The 16,874-nt window shown below is 39.0% G+C and overlaps 1 protein-coding gene across 1 annotated transcript; it reads left to right on the top strand.

The window, feature by feature from the left end:
- The first annotated feature begins 3,875 nt into the window (after positions 1 to 3,875).
- On the top strand, positions 3,876 to 16,494 carry LOC134847951 (caspase-3-like). The gene is made up of 4 exons (XM_063865253.1): positions 3,876 to 4,160; positions 13,182 to 13,836; positions 14,836 to 15,020; positions 15,889 to 16,494. Exons 1-4 carry the CDS (start codon positions 3,879 to 3,881, stop codon positions 16,060 to 16,062), a joined length of 1,296 nt encoding a protein of 431 aa, XP_063721323.1. The 5' UTR covers positions 3,876 to 3,878; the 3' UTR covers positions 16,063 to 16,494.
- Positions 16,495 to 16,874: the final 380 nt, after the last annotated feature.

Below are 16,874 nucleotides of genomic sequence, written 5' to 3'. Positions count from 1 at the left end.
GTGGTACCCCAAACGCGCGAATCTAATGCTAGTATGGGACGTGGAGGAGTTGTACTCTACGGGGTTGCCCGATCAGAATCAACAGGTGTCAATCGTGGTGGTTAGTGCCATGCTGGCAGTGAGATGGCTGGAGGCTAACGCGGACACAAATGAGCAGGAGACGGCCGTGCCGACTCCTGAGCAGCTGAGCAACGTGAAGATGAGTCGTGAATTGGATCTTTTTAGAACCACCTGCAAGGTTCTGAGGATACCTAAAGCCATTGAAAGAATATGGTCATGGCAAAGATTGATGCCTTGGTTCCGTGCAGTGATGACATCATGGATGTATGAACGCGCGAAGCGTCACATGTAGGAAGGAACACGGAAGCCTATCAATCTTTCCAGCTAGATATAGGACCAGGAGCCTATAAGAGAGTATTCTTGACGCACAGAAACGCGGTCACCACAGCGGTGAAGCGGGTAGCTGGAGCGCCTTGTGTTACTGAAGGTGAGAAGAAAGAGGTCTTAAGAGCTGACCTAGAACGAAACGTGAGCCTATGTCTTCACAACAGCTTTTGCAGGAACCGGGAGCAGAAGGTGAAAGTGGACTTGCTACCTTGTTGCAAACCGAGGCTGTTGGAACAGGAGAGTTGGGGCACGGCCCGCAACTCTATGGACATGTTGGAGAAAGTTCTGGAAGACAGTGACGATGAACATCAGGATGGAGAAGCGATGGAATGAAGATGATGAACGAAGAGAACAAGTGAAGACGTGAGCAAGAAAGGAAGAGAATGAGAAAAAACTTGATTGTCTTTGTGTGCTAAAACTTAAACCAATCAACCATGTTTTGATTATTGAACTTGTGAAACTTTCTGTTTTGATTTAGTTTGGTCAAACCAAACTTTGAAAATGTTGCAATTGTTAAAATTGTTGAGATTCTTGATTTTAGTTATGGCTATTTATGTATGTATATGAGGAACCTAGGTGAGCATATTTACCTATTTATTCACGACTGAAGTTTTTAACCTGTGTAAGACACAAATTCACTGTGTGGCGACATGGTAAGTTTGAGTAAACTCGCTCGAGAAGGGTGGGTAACTCAATAACTTTCCTAGCCACAGAGTTTCTTAGTTTTAATATTGAAAGGACCGCATAAATGACTGATTATACTTGGTGAGTGAAGTTAAGTTAATTTTAACGGGTGCGTGGCCGTGCCACGTCCCACTTTTTAATCACAAAGAGCGAAAAGAAGTTTTATGGCAAGACGACGTAAGTAGTCAGAAAAGAAATTTTATCTAGGACACTCCTCATGGTGCAAATTTTGTGAAAATGTTGAAAGGCAGTGAAATGTAGTACGATGCCATTTGTGAACACGTAGTGAGTTGAGGTGGGGTAGATAAATTTCATTTTCTTATGCGATTTGTAAGATTGATTACAGAAAACTGGATAACTACTTGACGATAACCCGGTGTTATGCGATCAATAGGGACATTGATGGGGACTGTCCGGGGAGTATGTGCCATTCTGCCAGACTGGCACAGCACAACCTTCCGGCGACGTAAAAAGGAACAACTAAAGGCCTTATTGACGAAGGAGGGTCGGAATATTCTAGAATTTTTATTTTTAAAATTTCGATTGGAAGAAGAATATTTCTCAGAAATACGAAAAACGGCCATTTTGACTGAAAAAGTGACGAAAATCAGAACAACGACAGAAATTGTGAAAAACAGTCGTACAAAAGACGGAAAACACGAAGCCTCTTATCGTGGCCACAACGCACAATAAGACCGTTATCAGCGGATATTAGTGGAGGAGGGTCGGAATATTCTAGAATTTTTATTTTTAAAATTTCGATTGGAAGAAGAATATTTCTCAGAAATACGAAAAACGGCCATTTTGACTGAAAAAGTGACGAAAATCAGAACAACGACAGAAATTGTGAAAAACAGTCGTACAAAAGACGGAAAACACGAAGCCTCTTATCGTGGCAACAACGCACAATAAGACCGTTATCAGCGGATATTAGTGGAGAAGGAAGCTTCAGTGGGGGAAGAAATATACCACGGAACCCTCCCGGGAAGCGAATCAGAGGAGATAAGAGCGTTATCTCAGGAATATTACGGGAGCGGAGGGTTGGTCCCCCAGAGACTGTTCTATGTGAAGGGACTGTAAAAACTAACTTTATAGCTACTGGAATGTCATAGATCTCTTAATTAACACCGTTATTGTTTGATATTTCAGAATATGAGTAGCTAGAAAGAGGAAAGGGTCAATCCATCTCCAATGGATTTAATATAGAACTGTCACACAAAAACATGTTAAAATAGGTTGTTCGAGCCGTGTTTTTAATGACAATCACGTAGTCTGAGGATCCGAGACTCAGCTTTGTGGTTGTGTTCGCATGTAAACGAAAGCTGATCAAAAGTCGTTTGACTGATGGCCTAAAAATGGTAACTTTTTACTTTGCCCTAGACAGACCAGAAAATCAACTGGCAAGGTCGAGACGGTGAAGGTGAAAAGCGAGTAGGATTAAGGTAACTGACGCCTGCCAGTCGTTAATAGGTACTTTTCCTACGCTCCGTCGCTGTGTAGTATTTGGGCGAATGTTACACAAAACACTCAAATTAACTAGATTACATGCAGAAATAGTGAGCTCATGGCTGGGTCTCAGTATCCCCAGACCACGAGGTCACTCCTAAAAACAGGGCTACTACTATTTGAATCATTATTGTTTTTGTTCAGTAGATAAAAATCATCATCTCCATCGAAGATGGATCAACCCCTTCCCCCAACTCCTAGCTTCTCATCCTCATCAAAATGAATCTAGATGTTAATTAAATTCAAGTCAGGACATGACAGGAAGCTAAAAGTTTATGTAACAGGATAAAAGTTTCAGTTCCTTTACCCTTCCGGATTGATGAATCCGCTGGATCAAGCTCGTTCATCCTGATTTCTTCTTAATCCGGAAGGCTGTCCTTCACCCTTCACCGTTGTTCGCAACGGCCTTGCAACTATTGTAGCGGCACAATAGTTGCAACTCGGAGTGTTCTCTGTTACTCTGTAACTCGTTGTCGTTTTCCAATCTCGATTTCGTAATTGTTTTTAGCGCAGCTAATGTTGTTCTGTTCTTCTTTCTCGTTTTAGCCAAAATGGCCGTTTCTGACGTTTCTCAGAAATATGACGTCATAATTCGACATTTTAAAATGTTAAAATACCAGAATATTCTAGCCCTCACCGTTTGGCCAATCGTTCCAATAACGTTCTTAATTCTCAATAATCACCAATTCGGAAGGCTCGCTGCTAAAAATTCGAATTCTGCAGAGATTGCATTTTGCACATTCTGGTCGAATGTCACAATTTTGACTGGAATATGTGATGAAGGGACTCCTGACTGTAACCTCGGTTACTATGATACTTTTGACCTTCTGATTACCGTTTTTGATAGTGCTAAAAAACGATAATTTTTGAAAAAAAACTTTTGTATTTTTGTGGCTGGAACTTTCTGATGACAACAGCAACCGGTTATTTTTGTTTCAGTTTGTGGCTCTTTTCGAGTCCCCTCTCTGATTTTTCTTAAATCAAAACGTCAAAGTCTTAGTAAAAATACTTTTCATTTTATAAACTGCATCAAAAAGTGTCAGCCTGAGCAGGTGAACAATTTTTGATAACATATTTTGAATGCACAATGCCGTGTGAACAAATTTTGTGCAGCTCAATTTAGCAATTTTACGAGGGGTTTGGGAAACTCGAAAAGAGCCCAGTTCGTTTTTTTTTTCAAATCTAGAAAACTCTTAAAGCGTCATCAGAACTCTCCCTCACTAAAGCAGTCCGGTTATTTTTGCGCAACTTCAACGTCATCAAAAAAATTTTTATGTCGAAAAAATCTTTTCAGAATATTTATGGAACGTAAGCGAAGTACTGCTTTTCGCGAAGCGCGATATCATATAAGCAAAAACTTACAAAGTACGAGAGATATTTGCGATTACCTCGTAACAAAAGGTGAATTGACCGATCAGTTGGTGGAAAGTATTCTTAGTAAACCAACGAGAAGTGATCAGAATTCGGAGCTTTGTAAAATTTTAGCGACAAGGGGTGATTCAGCGTATGACAGCTTTCGTGAAGCTTTAGTGGAAACGAATGCTCCAGATCATCTTCTAGATAAACTACCCAGTTTTGCACAGGTTCGTGAAAAGTCTCGACAAGACTATTTGCTGACCGCAGAGTTTAATTTTTTGAAAATGTTTTTCTGTTTTTGTTTTTATCTGTGATGTATTTTTCAAAGATGATAAACAGTGTTAAACACGTCATTCGACCAAAATTTGAAACATTAACGATCAATTAGATCCATTGGATCAAATGACCTCTCTGGCCTCCCTTCCACATGAGAGATTGTAGAAGTTAGAAAAGGTAAGAATACAGAAAGAAGATAGGAAGAATGAGAGAAGTCTACAAAATTTTGAATGGGGAATACGCCCGAAGAATTACCGGAGACATGCTAAAAGTGAACGCGAGAAAAACAAGAGGCCATAGACAAAGGATAACAAGTCGGATCAATGTTGAATTCAAATCGTTTTCGGCAATACTGCCATCATCGGTTATCTAGAACAAGAAAAACTTGACCAAGAAACGACAAAACATAGGAATGAAAAAATATAGGCATAAAAAGTAACCACTTCGGTCACGTTTGGAGGGGTCGCAAGTTATCCGTCTCCTCAAGGTGGGACCGGCTGCGGCAAAATGGATGACGTCTCTCTCCCCACGGTTGGTCCTGCACTGAGCAGGACCGGGGCTAATAATTAATAAAAAGCAATGTGAAGAGCCTCTAGAGTTAATATCGTGGTTTGGTGATGTAATGACACTTTCAAGAGTTGATACCGAATGTTTGTCTATTTCTGCTCTGCTGTTCAAGTGGGAACCCACTGGCGCACTCGCTCTCAGGTGTTCCGATACTCGGGTCTTAAGGTGTCGGGCAGTTTGACCAGCATACCAGGCTCAACAGCCCGAGCACTCATGCTTACAAAGAACACGACTGTTTTGATCAGCCTGAATAGGCAATTTCATCGGCGTCAGTGCGTTCTTCAGTTTGTTTTTGTGAAAATAGCACTAGCAAACTGTGCAGCTATTCGTTTGCTAGTTCATCTGATATTTTGCCCCTGTAGTCAATCTATAACGACGAGTGGAGATGCTTCTTCTGTTCCAGTGGACGGTGTTTGGGAAGATTTTCAATCAGCGGCTCATAGACACAAGGAGGATTTTGATTATCTTCCAAATGCTTATTTACTCTTGCGAATCGAGTGTATTAGTAGGAACCTTCTTTTTTCCAATTTAAGTTGCAAATAGAAGTGCTACTTTTAGTGGCACTTTTGAATCGGTTGGCTGCAGTAGCATTATAATCTCATATACGCTTTTACATTTGATTTTGTTTTTTTTTCATTGAAAATAAAGTCAGAAGTCAAAAAATATCGTAGTAATCAAGGTTTCAGTCAAAAGTCCCTTTATCATCTTATCCAGTCAAAATCTGGGAACTTTTCAGGTTTGGAAGAGAATAGTATAATGTTGATAGAAGTAAAGAGAGTCATATGCTTGGCTATGAAGCCAACCAGATTGAGAAAACTAACACCTGCACAGAATAAACCGGACTCGAAAGTGACTCAAAAAGACTGACCTGATATGAGGCTACCGGTCTATCATATTCTTTATAAAGTTGCGCTTTTGTTCACTTGGCTCTATAAATAAAAAAATTATTCGAAACCTGTATTGTCAGGGAGATTCTCTGCCTTAAAAAGTAACCTGCCCCGGGTTCCTCGGTACACTTGCTCAAGTTCTTAAGAAGCTTATTCAGAAAAATCTCAGTGCTAAGGCCGACCGCATCCTGAACTTCAAAAGCTATTGGTTGAAAAATATATCCATTATTTATTGAATCCCTAGGTTTGTCAGATTTTCGGCCGCTCCGTGGTTACAAACCAAGCTTGTGCTTATTCTGTTAGGGGCTAGGGAGTCAACTATCCTTACATACCAGAGGAAATGCCTATCAACAGCCCATGGACCGATCGTCAAAACCGTCTGGTCGCCTCTGATCTGTCCTGTGGAGGTGTCGTGGCTCCAAAACATTAGAAATGTGACTGAAGGCGAGAATTTGCTTTGTAAGAGCATTCAAATTTAATTTTCTAGAGAATCTTCCTGCAATTTCCGACAAGATAGGCCATGCCATCCATCTTTGGTTACATCTTTTCCGCAAAAGCATCTGTTTTTCGCAAATTTGTGAACCTAGGCGGTGTGCAATTTCAAGCTGCTGACTTGACAATTTCAATCTTAGATTTTTACACGGTATGAAATTCAAACATAGCGATCCGAACTTATCCTGGTAAGCATTGAACCTTTTAGACCAGTAGGTTCTGGTTTCAAACTCATTTGAGAACTTTTATTATCAAAAATGGGCTCCGTCCAATTTTTTTGATTTCATTTTCCGGAGCTACTCCACTTTTCGCTGAATCAAACCAAAGTTCTAATGCATCATTGTTCCATCCTCGTGCTCCAAACCAAAAGTCTCAGTTAAGGTAGCTTTTGCTCCTACTGCTGAGGCTAAAAAATCGGGTAAAAGTAGTAGGCGAACGGAAAAAACACCTAAACCACCTTTGGCTGCAGGGAGAACTGCGTGTCACTCATTCAGGACAACTGCTATCACTACTTCTTACTTATGAAACCTCAGATAACGAACTTCTTAAAATTCGATCGTGTTTTTCCAGAAAATCACTTTGCAAGAAATACGCCAAATTTTTAAGAGTTTCGGCATGCTAAAGCAATTTTTAGGAGGTGAAAACCATAATGTTCATCCAGCTTATCAATAACCTCCGAAATCTTTTCCAGCTCTGCTGTTTTTTCATTTAGCAGTTCTTAGCGACAAGATTCGCCTCTAGGGGAGCCCAAAATTTCAAATTCATCCTTGGATTTGGTTTTTATTTTGACCTTATTTTTGATATTGACCTATAAATCCATTGAACTGCGTACTTGTGGTCTGTCCTAGAAAATATAGCTCACATTTTTCAGTGTTCAGACTTAAGCCATAGTTTTTTTTTCTGATTTTAGTGTGCTTTTAAGTTCTCGGAGCAAAATCTTGCTAGCCACACATCTAAATAACAAACGTTTATTTTGGATTCAAGCTTTTTTTTACCAGCGTGTGTATTCTTTCATCAAAAAGAGGTGGAGCCTCGGGATCACCTTTTTCTATTCCGTCCTCCGACATAATGATGGAATTTCCATACAGAAGCTCTCGTTTTACTGTAGGCGCAATGAGTATATTTGTACAAATCTGGGCGTTCGAAAAACGTGATTCAGCGTAGTTTCTCTATTCAGTGATTTAAATGCATTAGTTAAATCTAATTTAAGTAAAACTGAGCACTTCGGGTTGTCATCACGCTCTATCAAATTTTTAAAGTAATGTGCGGCAATTTCAGCTTCTCGTTTAGTACCACATCTTATCTGAAACTCCCAAAAAAATGTTGTCGCTCTGCAAAAGCCTTGCTTCCTGCACATTTAGGGGCATTGTGTCAATGTGTTGCCGATGGCAATCGATCGCAAACCTCCGTCTATTTTTTTGAGATCGTTAATTTTTGCTCCAAAAACGAAAGTTCTTGACAGCTTGGGTACTTTCCCTTCCCCCATCATATTTAGGAGCAAAGAACCCGATCTCAGTTAAATTAACCCCGCATTGCGTTCGACTTGCTAATAAGGTTTTGAAGATCTTGTGGATCAATCTGTTTTTATGAGGGCGATAAGTTTTGCTACAAAAAAGAAGTCTTTGCTTTTCGGGTACTTTACCTTCACCTATAAGGTTAACGAGCTTAGTAAGTGGTTTCAAAAAGTTGAGCCCCGCATTGCCTCTTGATTTACTAAAAAGGTCTGAAAAAACTTGAACAATTTTGTCCGGAACGGCTCCCGGACCATCTGGAAAAGACGTAACTGCTTTGTACACCTCGAACCCATTTACGAAAAAGCTATCGACTTTTTCCGGGTTTGAGGCATTTATATCAGAACTTTTTTGGGTGTTTAGGTACCAATTTTTATTACGTAGGAGTCAAAAAGTTGGAATCTTGTCATCTGAAGCGGCCAGTCTTATTCCTCCCTTTATAATTCCTTCCTCGAGCTGGCTGCTGTTATGCTTTTTTCTCTGCTCGAAATGTGTCTGGGGCGGGCTTGGTCCTCGAGAAAGGGGTTGAGGCAGTGAAACAATATTGGCTCTTAATTTTTTGTTTATGCAGCTCATAGCTGTCGTTTGCTTACGACCATTTTTTTGGGTTGCTCGAGAAAGACGTCGGAAAAACCAAGCAATGAGAAACGTTTTCTACAATGTAGAAGATAACATACATTTTATCCCAAAGATTAGCTGCCAAGGGAACGCTCGAGTCCATAGTTACTCTCATAAGCACTCTGACATTAGAAATGGCTCTATTTGCATAATTATCTCGCACTAACTCATAACCAATTGAAGCATTATTGACAGATTTACATTAACACACATATGACATCGAAATCATTGGATCTTCTTACAGTCGCTTAGAGTTAGATTTACGCAATTGATATGATACCAATTAGAACAAGACTGCTCGTATCAGGGCGAAGCCCTGAATGTTCCGACTGTCTTTTAAGGTTTATGGAGCAGCAGTAATAACATAAAAAAAATTATATGCAACAAGATAAAATGAAAACTTTTTTTACTTAAATTTTGAAATTTTTTAATGAAAATCATCCCCCCAAACGCTATATAAAGTACAAAAAGATAGATTTCGTTCCTTTTAACAAATCAATTATGGCAAATAAGCTTCGTTCAACCATTTTGGAACGATTTATAAGACGGAATAAATCTCCGCTTACACGTTAATAGCGCGAAATGTAACGCTCGTTATTTGTCCCAAATTGGCCAAAATGGCAATCTTTAAACCCTCATAAGTTTACGAAAACCGATCACAGGTGGAATATCTTTTCAAATTTAAGTTCAGGACAACAATATCTTTTGAATGATATAAAAAATGGATTCCGTCAAAAAATGGATTTCGAATGAAAAATGGCTAGTTAAAAAGTCGAAATTTGTCTGAGGAAAAAAAACCCACCCCGAGCACAAATATTCCGTTACTTTCGTATCGAAAGTCGGAACAACAACAATCACATCTAATTCAATTTAAAAGTCCTCAAGGTTTTAAATATTGTGCTTGTACATTTCTTGTTGTTTTTCCTCATCTTGACGGCGTGTCGTATGGTTAAAAATGAAATTGACTGGACACATGGGGACTGGACTAACCCATAATAACAGGATGGGAATTTTATGGATGAAGAAAATATTATTACAAATTTAATTTACAAAAAATATATAAATTCTATAGAACTCGCTGTTAAGGAACAATCTCACCCGAGCTCAGAAGGTCTAGCGGCGCACCACCAGAGTCCTCAGGCCAGGAACTCCTTCCACCAGACCAGAGACATACTTGACAGACCTCTCTCTAAAATCCCTCAAAGGGCGCTCGACAAACAGCAAACATATCACATCTATTTGAAAAGTTTATAACAACAATTTGGCTAAAAGTTGATGGATTTTTATTTTTCAAATGAACCGAAAAAATTAATTGTTTTAAACAGCAGTACAATGATAAAACGCTCAATTTCAGAAATTTTCCAACTCAATGTGTCGCAATTTTTTCGGAAATGCATAATTTATGTATAATTTGGCTTTATGCTTACCAATTTATTACATGCAAATATGTGTCTTTGGCTAGTTTTTGGCGTATTAAGGCTAGTTTTTGGCGTATTAAGGGCTAGTTTTTGGCGTTTTTAAGCATCCGTAGCTGAGTCTCTAGTGCGTAAGATTCAAAGTTGCAGTGTCACAGATTCGAATCCTACGCGTTGCCAAGAGTTAGCTAATTCGATGCTTATTTCTACTTTCCTTATTTCACTTGATAGAGTTGCTTTTTGGTCGTGTTCTGGCAAGTGTCTGCGTAACGCAGCTTCGCCTCTGTGGTTAGGCACTGTCAATATTGTCTGCATGTATTGCACATTCACTTGTTGTCTGTAGGTCTTAATGAATTCCGCATTAACGAATTATGTGTGTGAATTCGTTAATTGAATTCATTTGATGTGTATTTAATTCTAAGTACAGGAGCGGAAACAATGAGTAGGCGTACACGGATGAAACGACAGTGAAAGGCCGGTATCTGTTGATTTCCTGTACCAAATTGTGCTGAAATTGGTTTCTTTCTGTATCATCATCATCATGTCCTTAAAAGGGATATTGCAATTGTTCTCCCTTTCTAAAGTAAAATTCGATGCAGCTTATTGACTCTCTCAAAAAGGTAGTCGATTTGAGATCTTTGATCTTTGAACACTTATGAAATTATCATACATCTCTCATGCGAAAACTTGAGCTAGTTGCGATGAACTGTCAATAGTATGAGCAGTCGGCGAGGTACAACCTCACCAGTCCTTCACGTTGAACGTACTAATGCTCCGCACACTGGAAAAAATTATTACGTAGATTCAATTCCAGCAACGTAATATAGTCTTCATGCTCGACAGGTGAGGTAGTGGATCTTCACTGGTGTGAACAATATCGCCTGCCAAAACAATGGACTCTCCGACAGGCACGTTTGTATAAAGGCTGGCAAGATCTAGGCAAATAAGAACGTCTCCTGGGTCTAGTGTTACGGAAGAAAGCGCGTCGCTGATTCCACTTGACGAGCTTTCAATCGGTGTCCCATAGAGATCTAACCAGGTGGCTAACCAGTCAGTAAGATTCGAATAGCAGCTACCGGGAAGAGAAAGGATTGGACGGATGGGTACATTTGCTTAATGCACCTTGGCTATGCCATAAATACGGGCTCCCGTGCTTCGGGCTCTGAGACAAAGTTCTTTGGAAACTTCATCACTGTTTGCAAAAAAAAAATGTTTTCCTTAAAAACCCTTCTACCGTTTCAAAAAAGGTGTAGCCATAGAAAGACCGCCTAAATTCTTGTGTGCCTGCATACTCTTCTGGTCTCGTTTTGCTTTACCCCTTTGTCTACAGCCTTCGAAAAAGTCTGTGTGAAGGGAATATTTGACTTTTGTGATTTTTTTCGTGTTTCTATCAGTACGAAATCTGAGATTTTGGTTTCAATGAAAAAAACGCATTTTAAAAGCTCTCCTCCATAAGCAGCTACGTCCAAACTTTTTTTCACATATAATTATGGCCCTCGGAATAGTCAATTTTTTTTTCATTTTTTGACCGTTTTTTGAATCTCTAAAATTTCTCGGAAACTAACCTCCAAAACCTCAATGGAGATAACGTGTATTGGGAAGCTCTTTGCATGGCTTCCAACCACAATTTAATACATCAAAAGTTATCATCCTCGGAAAAGTCGATTTGTTAATCTGAGGTTTTAGGTTCAATCCAACGAAAAGTTTGTCGTTTGTGCCTTTGCATTCACGACTACACTCATTTTTTTTATATCAAAAACAAAGCCCCTCGGAAAAGTCAAAATTTTGACTTGCTGCCCGTTTTTTGTAACGTTTTGACTTTTATCGAGAACTTCTATGCAAACCTGGGTTTTCGGGTTCAATCGAAATAACAAATTGGGTGATTCGCTTCTGCATGAGCGGCTACGTCCATTTTTGTAAAATGAAAAAGTTATGATTCTCGGAAATGTCAACTTTCTGATTTGACCGTTATTTGGACTTTTCTCGATATCATAGGTTTAATTTGATATCATAGGTTTAATCAGCAAAACTGTTTGTTGGATGCCTGTTTTTATAAGTTGCTACCTTGTTTTCTTTTAGAAAAACGTGATGGTGTTTAAACACGGAGTGTTTTGAAACTGTGATCACTTTTTGAACTTTTTTTCTCTACTCGAAAATTACCGTGCCAATTCTCAGGTTGCGGATGCAAAATGGCTCATTGATAACATAACGGGTTCTCCGCACTTATTAAAAAAACCAGCTCGGTAGTATTGCTCAGTTTTCCGTACCAAACACTGCTTGTAGAATGGGTTTTGCTGGTTAATGTCAGAAGCGGACCCTCCCGCTCTCAGCGAACACTGGCAAAGCGACAGTTACTGTTTGACGGACGAGACGACAATGAAACACGAGTAGGATGACCCCTCCTTTTGCAGTTACTAAAAACAATAACAATAACATGTCGCTAGGATTTAGTTTCAAGTAAGTTTAGATTTTTAGCTCAGCAGAAAAGTGAAAAAAGCGTTTTTCTAGCTTTAAGTGTGTATATTATTTTGATTTCAGTATATCGTTTTTTTCTTTTGTTGTTTCTCTTGATTGGATGTGAAAATTGTCTTTTCATTATATCGGCTTAGTGGCCTCAATTTGAATTGTTTAATGAGCAATTTTTTTCTAAATACTTTGAGATTTTGAGGGGGACTTAGATACTTCTAAAGTGTTCCTGTGATTTTTTTGTGGAAAACATCACATGAAAACTGTTTTCCAAAACTTGAAGAAAAATCAACTACGAATTGATAACGCTTGTTCATGCTGTAAGCCGTTTTCTTTTCTCAGATTTTTTTTTTGCTTGGTGGATTTTTTGTTTGGACCAACCCCTGAAGGGTTACGAAGTAACTGAGAGGTGTTTTTTATTCTTCCCGATTTTGACTACCTCAATAAAAGCTCGTTCGGGACCAAGTGTGTTTTGATATTGAAGCTCTGTTAGTGGTGATTCGGAGTTCTAAAATATCCAGAAAAGTTGTCTTCAGTGTCGAGAAAAACTGAACTGGTCTGAATATTAGCCTGCTGTCAGATTATTATTTGCAGGCTGGTAATTTCAGACTGAATTTCCAGATTGAATTTGTAGTCTAATTCTTCTGCGATGTGTGCAATACTTTAGCTATTTTTAACTGATTTCTATGGCTCGTTCTCCAATTCAGTCCCATCGTACTAACTAAATAATAAACTAACATCATTCAAGCAAAACTGGATGTAAAATAATTCCAAAGGTGGGGTCCTTCGAGCAGCGAAAATATCGAAATCTGAGATAAGAAGGGTCGTTCTGCCTCTCTTAATTACGCGCTGGTATCATAAATACATAGTTTTTTACTCATATTACCATTATTGAAAGGCTCAGAGATATAAATAAAATTTATATCTTGAAAATAAACTAGTTTACTCATCTTAATTTTATATAAAAATAAGTGTTCTCCTCATTGAAAAAATAAAGAGTGCTTTCGATATTTCAGACACAAGCACAGTCAACAGACAGGAGTAGTCCACAAAGTTCGGGTTTATCAGACGACTTACTGAAGCGGATCGAGAAGATAGAAATCAGCGATTCTGTTGACGCCCTTCCGTCTGGCATACCGAAACCAAAAGTATCAACTTCAAGTCAGGAGCTGGGACGCTACCCAGTAGACCCGACTAAGAAAACGGGACTGGCCTTAATTATAAATAATGTTGACTTCGCACACATGATGAAACGAAAGGGCTCAGATGTTGATCATCATAACATGAGGCTCTTGCTTCGAGCTTTCAATTTTGAAATTTTCGAGGAAGAACATACTCGAAATCTGAGACTGGGTCAAATGAAAGATGTCCTGGAGCGGTTTGCTCTTCAACAAGACCACCAGAAGTACAGTAGTTGTGTTGTGGTGATTATGAGTCACGGCAAAGACGGATATCTATACGCGACTGACTCCAATTCTACCAACCTGTTAGGAGTTGAATGGATGCTGAAATTGTTCCACGGGGATGAGTGTCCGAATCTGAACGGAAAGCCCAAGTTGTTTTTCCTGCAGGCGTGTAGGGGAGAAAGAATGGACAAGGGGGCCGATTTGTACGGTGGCGATGCCACTGACTCGGCCGGAGATGCTCCACGTGGAGCCTTAGAAGTGCCCGGTTAGTTAATTAATTTCGCCGCACATCAGTTCTAAATACATGAGTTCATAACTAGATCATGATGTGTTGTATAATTTTAAATATCGATTATCTGACATAATAATTGAACTCGGATTTTTACACAGGCTGTTTGGATATGATAGTTTGTATAGAACTGATATCTGCCAGCAGAATCATTGCCAGTTTAGGATAACTGCTTACTTCAGAATTTTACTACTTTCATCAAAAATTCAGTTTTCGTTTTATTAGTTCTGTTATTTTACTCGCGAGAGCAAATGGCTTGTAATTGGGAACTAGTTTTTTCCCGATAACAACTCTTTTTACAGGCCGCTCGGGTTTGAATCAGTACCGGACCTGTTGTATTTCCCCTCATGTATTTGTGTATGTATAATTTGCTATTTTATGGAACCTGGACACATTTCAGGTCCCTTCCAATTTAGTCCAGAGATAAAGCGCGTGTCTGGAACATAAGTCTGGGTTCGAGTCCCGACCGGACTTTTTTTCATGTGTTGAAGTATTTAATTTGGAAAATTTTAATATTCAGACTATCGTTTGTCTGCTTGTTTTTTAAGAGTAATGAACGTAGTAAAGACTCTTATATAGGTCTTGCTGATTTGTTTTTTTTAGGAAAAAGTCTCTAAGTCTTAAAAGTTTAAAATTCAAAAATATATTGCGTCTCAAAGAATGGGGCGTAAAATTTATAGCCCAACTTTTTCTATGCATCGCTTTATTTAACGGTGGTGATTGCTTTTTGTCATTTTTTCCCTCAAAATGAAGATCATTCGCGACAAATTTATGAAGTATTTTTTATCGAATTTGAAAAAAGTTCTTCGACCTTTAGCTGCCTGCGTCTCATTGTCTGTCTTCAAATTTACAATGCTATCTTTGTGTTGCGAAGCTCCATTTCGCCTGTGTGTTATCATTAAGCTTAAGATGTTCTGAACTTGTCATTGAGATGAATGTTTCTCTGTGTTACATTGTTATTTAACTGAATGTTAGATAACTTGAGTGAGGAGGACGAGGAGCAACTGTACCAAGATCTCCTGTCGCACAACTATGACGAGCCAGACGCCATCACGAGAGGAGATGTGATCGCCAGCCAGAGTGACATCTTCGTGGCCTATGCCACTGTGCCCGGATACGTCAGCTGGAGGAACAGTGCCAATGGCTCCTGGTTCATTCAGGCAAGTCCGTACAGTTTCGATCGGGAACCATTGGGGATTGTAAGCAGCTCAAGACAATGCAGGGTTTGGTCCCGAATAAGGCAGGACCGGGGACTAAAAAAATAGTTTAGGTTAAAATTAGAAATGCATGTAATTCTTAACTAGGGACAGAACAGTGGCTCGCCGTAAACAGGTGAACAGTTCTTATGTTCTTCTTTTCCACCGTAGATCAATAGTCTTATAAGAAATGGAAAGCTGCAAAACATTAAAATATAGAAAATAAGATCCACGTTAACATTGTCTTCGGCAGCCTGTTTGTAGGTGGTGGTGTTAACTTGGTTATAAGCTATGAATCATCAGCCAGTGATCAAGTTTTACAAGAGCTCAACATGTGGGAAATTTAGGTTTTTGATGTGTTGTTATTTTGAAACATGTCGATCACTACTACCAATTAATCTTTGTCGAAGCAACTGACTATAATTATAAAATTATACAAGTGGTGAAATGTTTTGCTTGATTGTGAACAAAGTGATAAATGACTTTATATTCGAGAGTGGATGATTTTTTTTTAGATTTACCAGCGGAATAAAAAACTCTCGATCCGGGTTTTATGAAAGAAACGTCAAGAATAAATTATTGCTCATTTATATTTATTTGTAAAAGAAAGTACACTGTCACTATACTCTATTTAGCTACACTATCACTGTACAAAAGTACACGGTCATTGGCACTGTACAACATTTACCTGATTGATCTATTTTCCTGATAAAAAAAGTTTTTTTTTTTGAAAAAGAAAGCATTCGAGCTTGTAGGAGCTTAATAAGCTTGTATTTGCAGCAGATTATGCATTCTTAGTTGAAAGTTCTGAACCGGCTCTTGTGTGTTCTAGGCGATAGTGCACGTGTTCCAGAAGTGTGCGTTCAAGTATGACCTAGTGTCTATGATGACTGAAGTGAACAGACTGGTGCAGGAGAAGTTCTCCAGTTCGAGTGGCAACTACAAGATGGTGCCCTCACAACGCAGCCAACTCACCAAACAGTTCTACTTTCCTACCGGCAATTGAACTGGTTAATTGGAACTCCAACCCTGAAGCAAAAGGACTTTTTGGATTCATAAATTGAGCCTTGTATGACGACCTCTGCTTGTTGACTTTTTTCTGCACCCCCTACTGTACCTAGAAAAATATGCCAGATATGTAAAGAACTAACTAAACGCTTTAGCATACATGAATTTTGTACCTTATAACGAACCCCCCGCCTTCTTTTGGAATTGGGGTGGGAATAGTTAACAAGTTCCACGAACTCTTTCACTGGTGGAGGTCGACCTCTTTCTTTGAACTGATAATCGGAATTATGAGGATGGAGATGATGATTTATGGAAGCGATGTAGATAGATTGACTGCTATCATGAACAAGCTTTGTAATATCTGTTTTGATTTGATACTTTGGCAGAATTATGTACATATTAAAAAGGCAATTGAATAGATTTTAATTTATCTGCAATTCTTTCTCAGCTTGAGCATTTGATAGAACAATTTAAAATGCGTTTTAAATAATTAGTCGAAACAACACAGTGGCTAGTAATTTTATAAAATTAGAGTTTCGATTGCTACACTTTTCCTGGCGAGCTGTTTTCGAAAGTGGATCGAACCGTTTTCTGTGCCTCACTGATTTTAAAGCGAATGGTTTATTTTTCAAAGGTTATGTTGCTTCATAGTAAAATAATGAAATGAGCAGATTCGATAAAGTTACAGTCTCAGCCTCTACCTCTCAATCGCAAGGTTGGAGTTTCGAGACATTAACTCGACCTCGTTGACTGAGGAGGAACAACCATATTCCAACAATCGTTTAAAACTCAAAGGTTTTGATAAAGGGC

Source organism: Symsagittifera roscoffensis, chromosome 6 (genome assembly GCF_963678635.1).
Source record: "Symsagittifera roscoffensis chromosome 6, txSymRosc1.1, whole genome shotgun sequence".
In the NCBI taxonomy this organism is placed as follows: domain Eukaryota; kingdom Metazoa; phylum Xenacoelomorpha; order Acoela; family Convolutidae; genus Symsagittifera; species Symsagittifera roscoffensis.
This window is presented reverse-complemented; position numbering and strand designations above follow the sequence as displayed.

Bases quoted from the DNA above. Each gene is read 5' to 3' on its own strand.
- LOC134847951 (XM_063865253.1), top strand. From the start codon at position 3,879: ATGGAACGTAAGCGAAGTACTGCTTTTCGCGAAGCGCGATATCATATA. The intron at 4,161-13,181 runs GTTCGTGAAAAG...TCGATATTTCAG, and splicing joins AACTACCCAGTTTTGCACAG to ACACAAGCACAGTCAACAGA. The intron at 15,021-15,888 runs GCAAGTCCGTAC...TGTGTGTTCTAG, and splicing joins ATGGCTCCTGGTTCATTCAG to GCGATAGTGCACGTGTTCCA.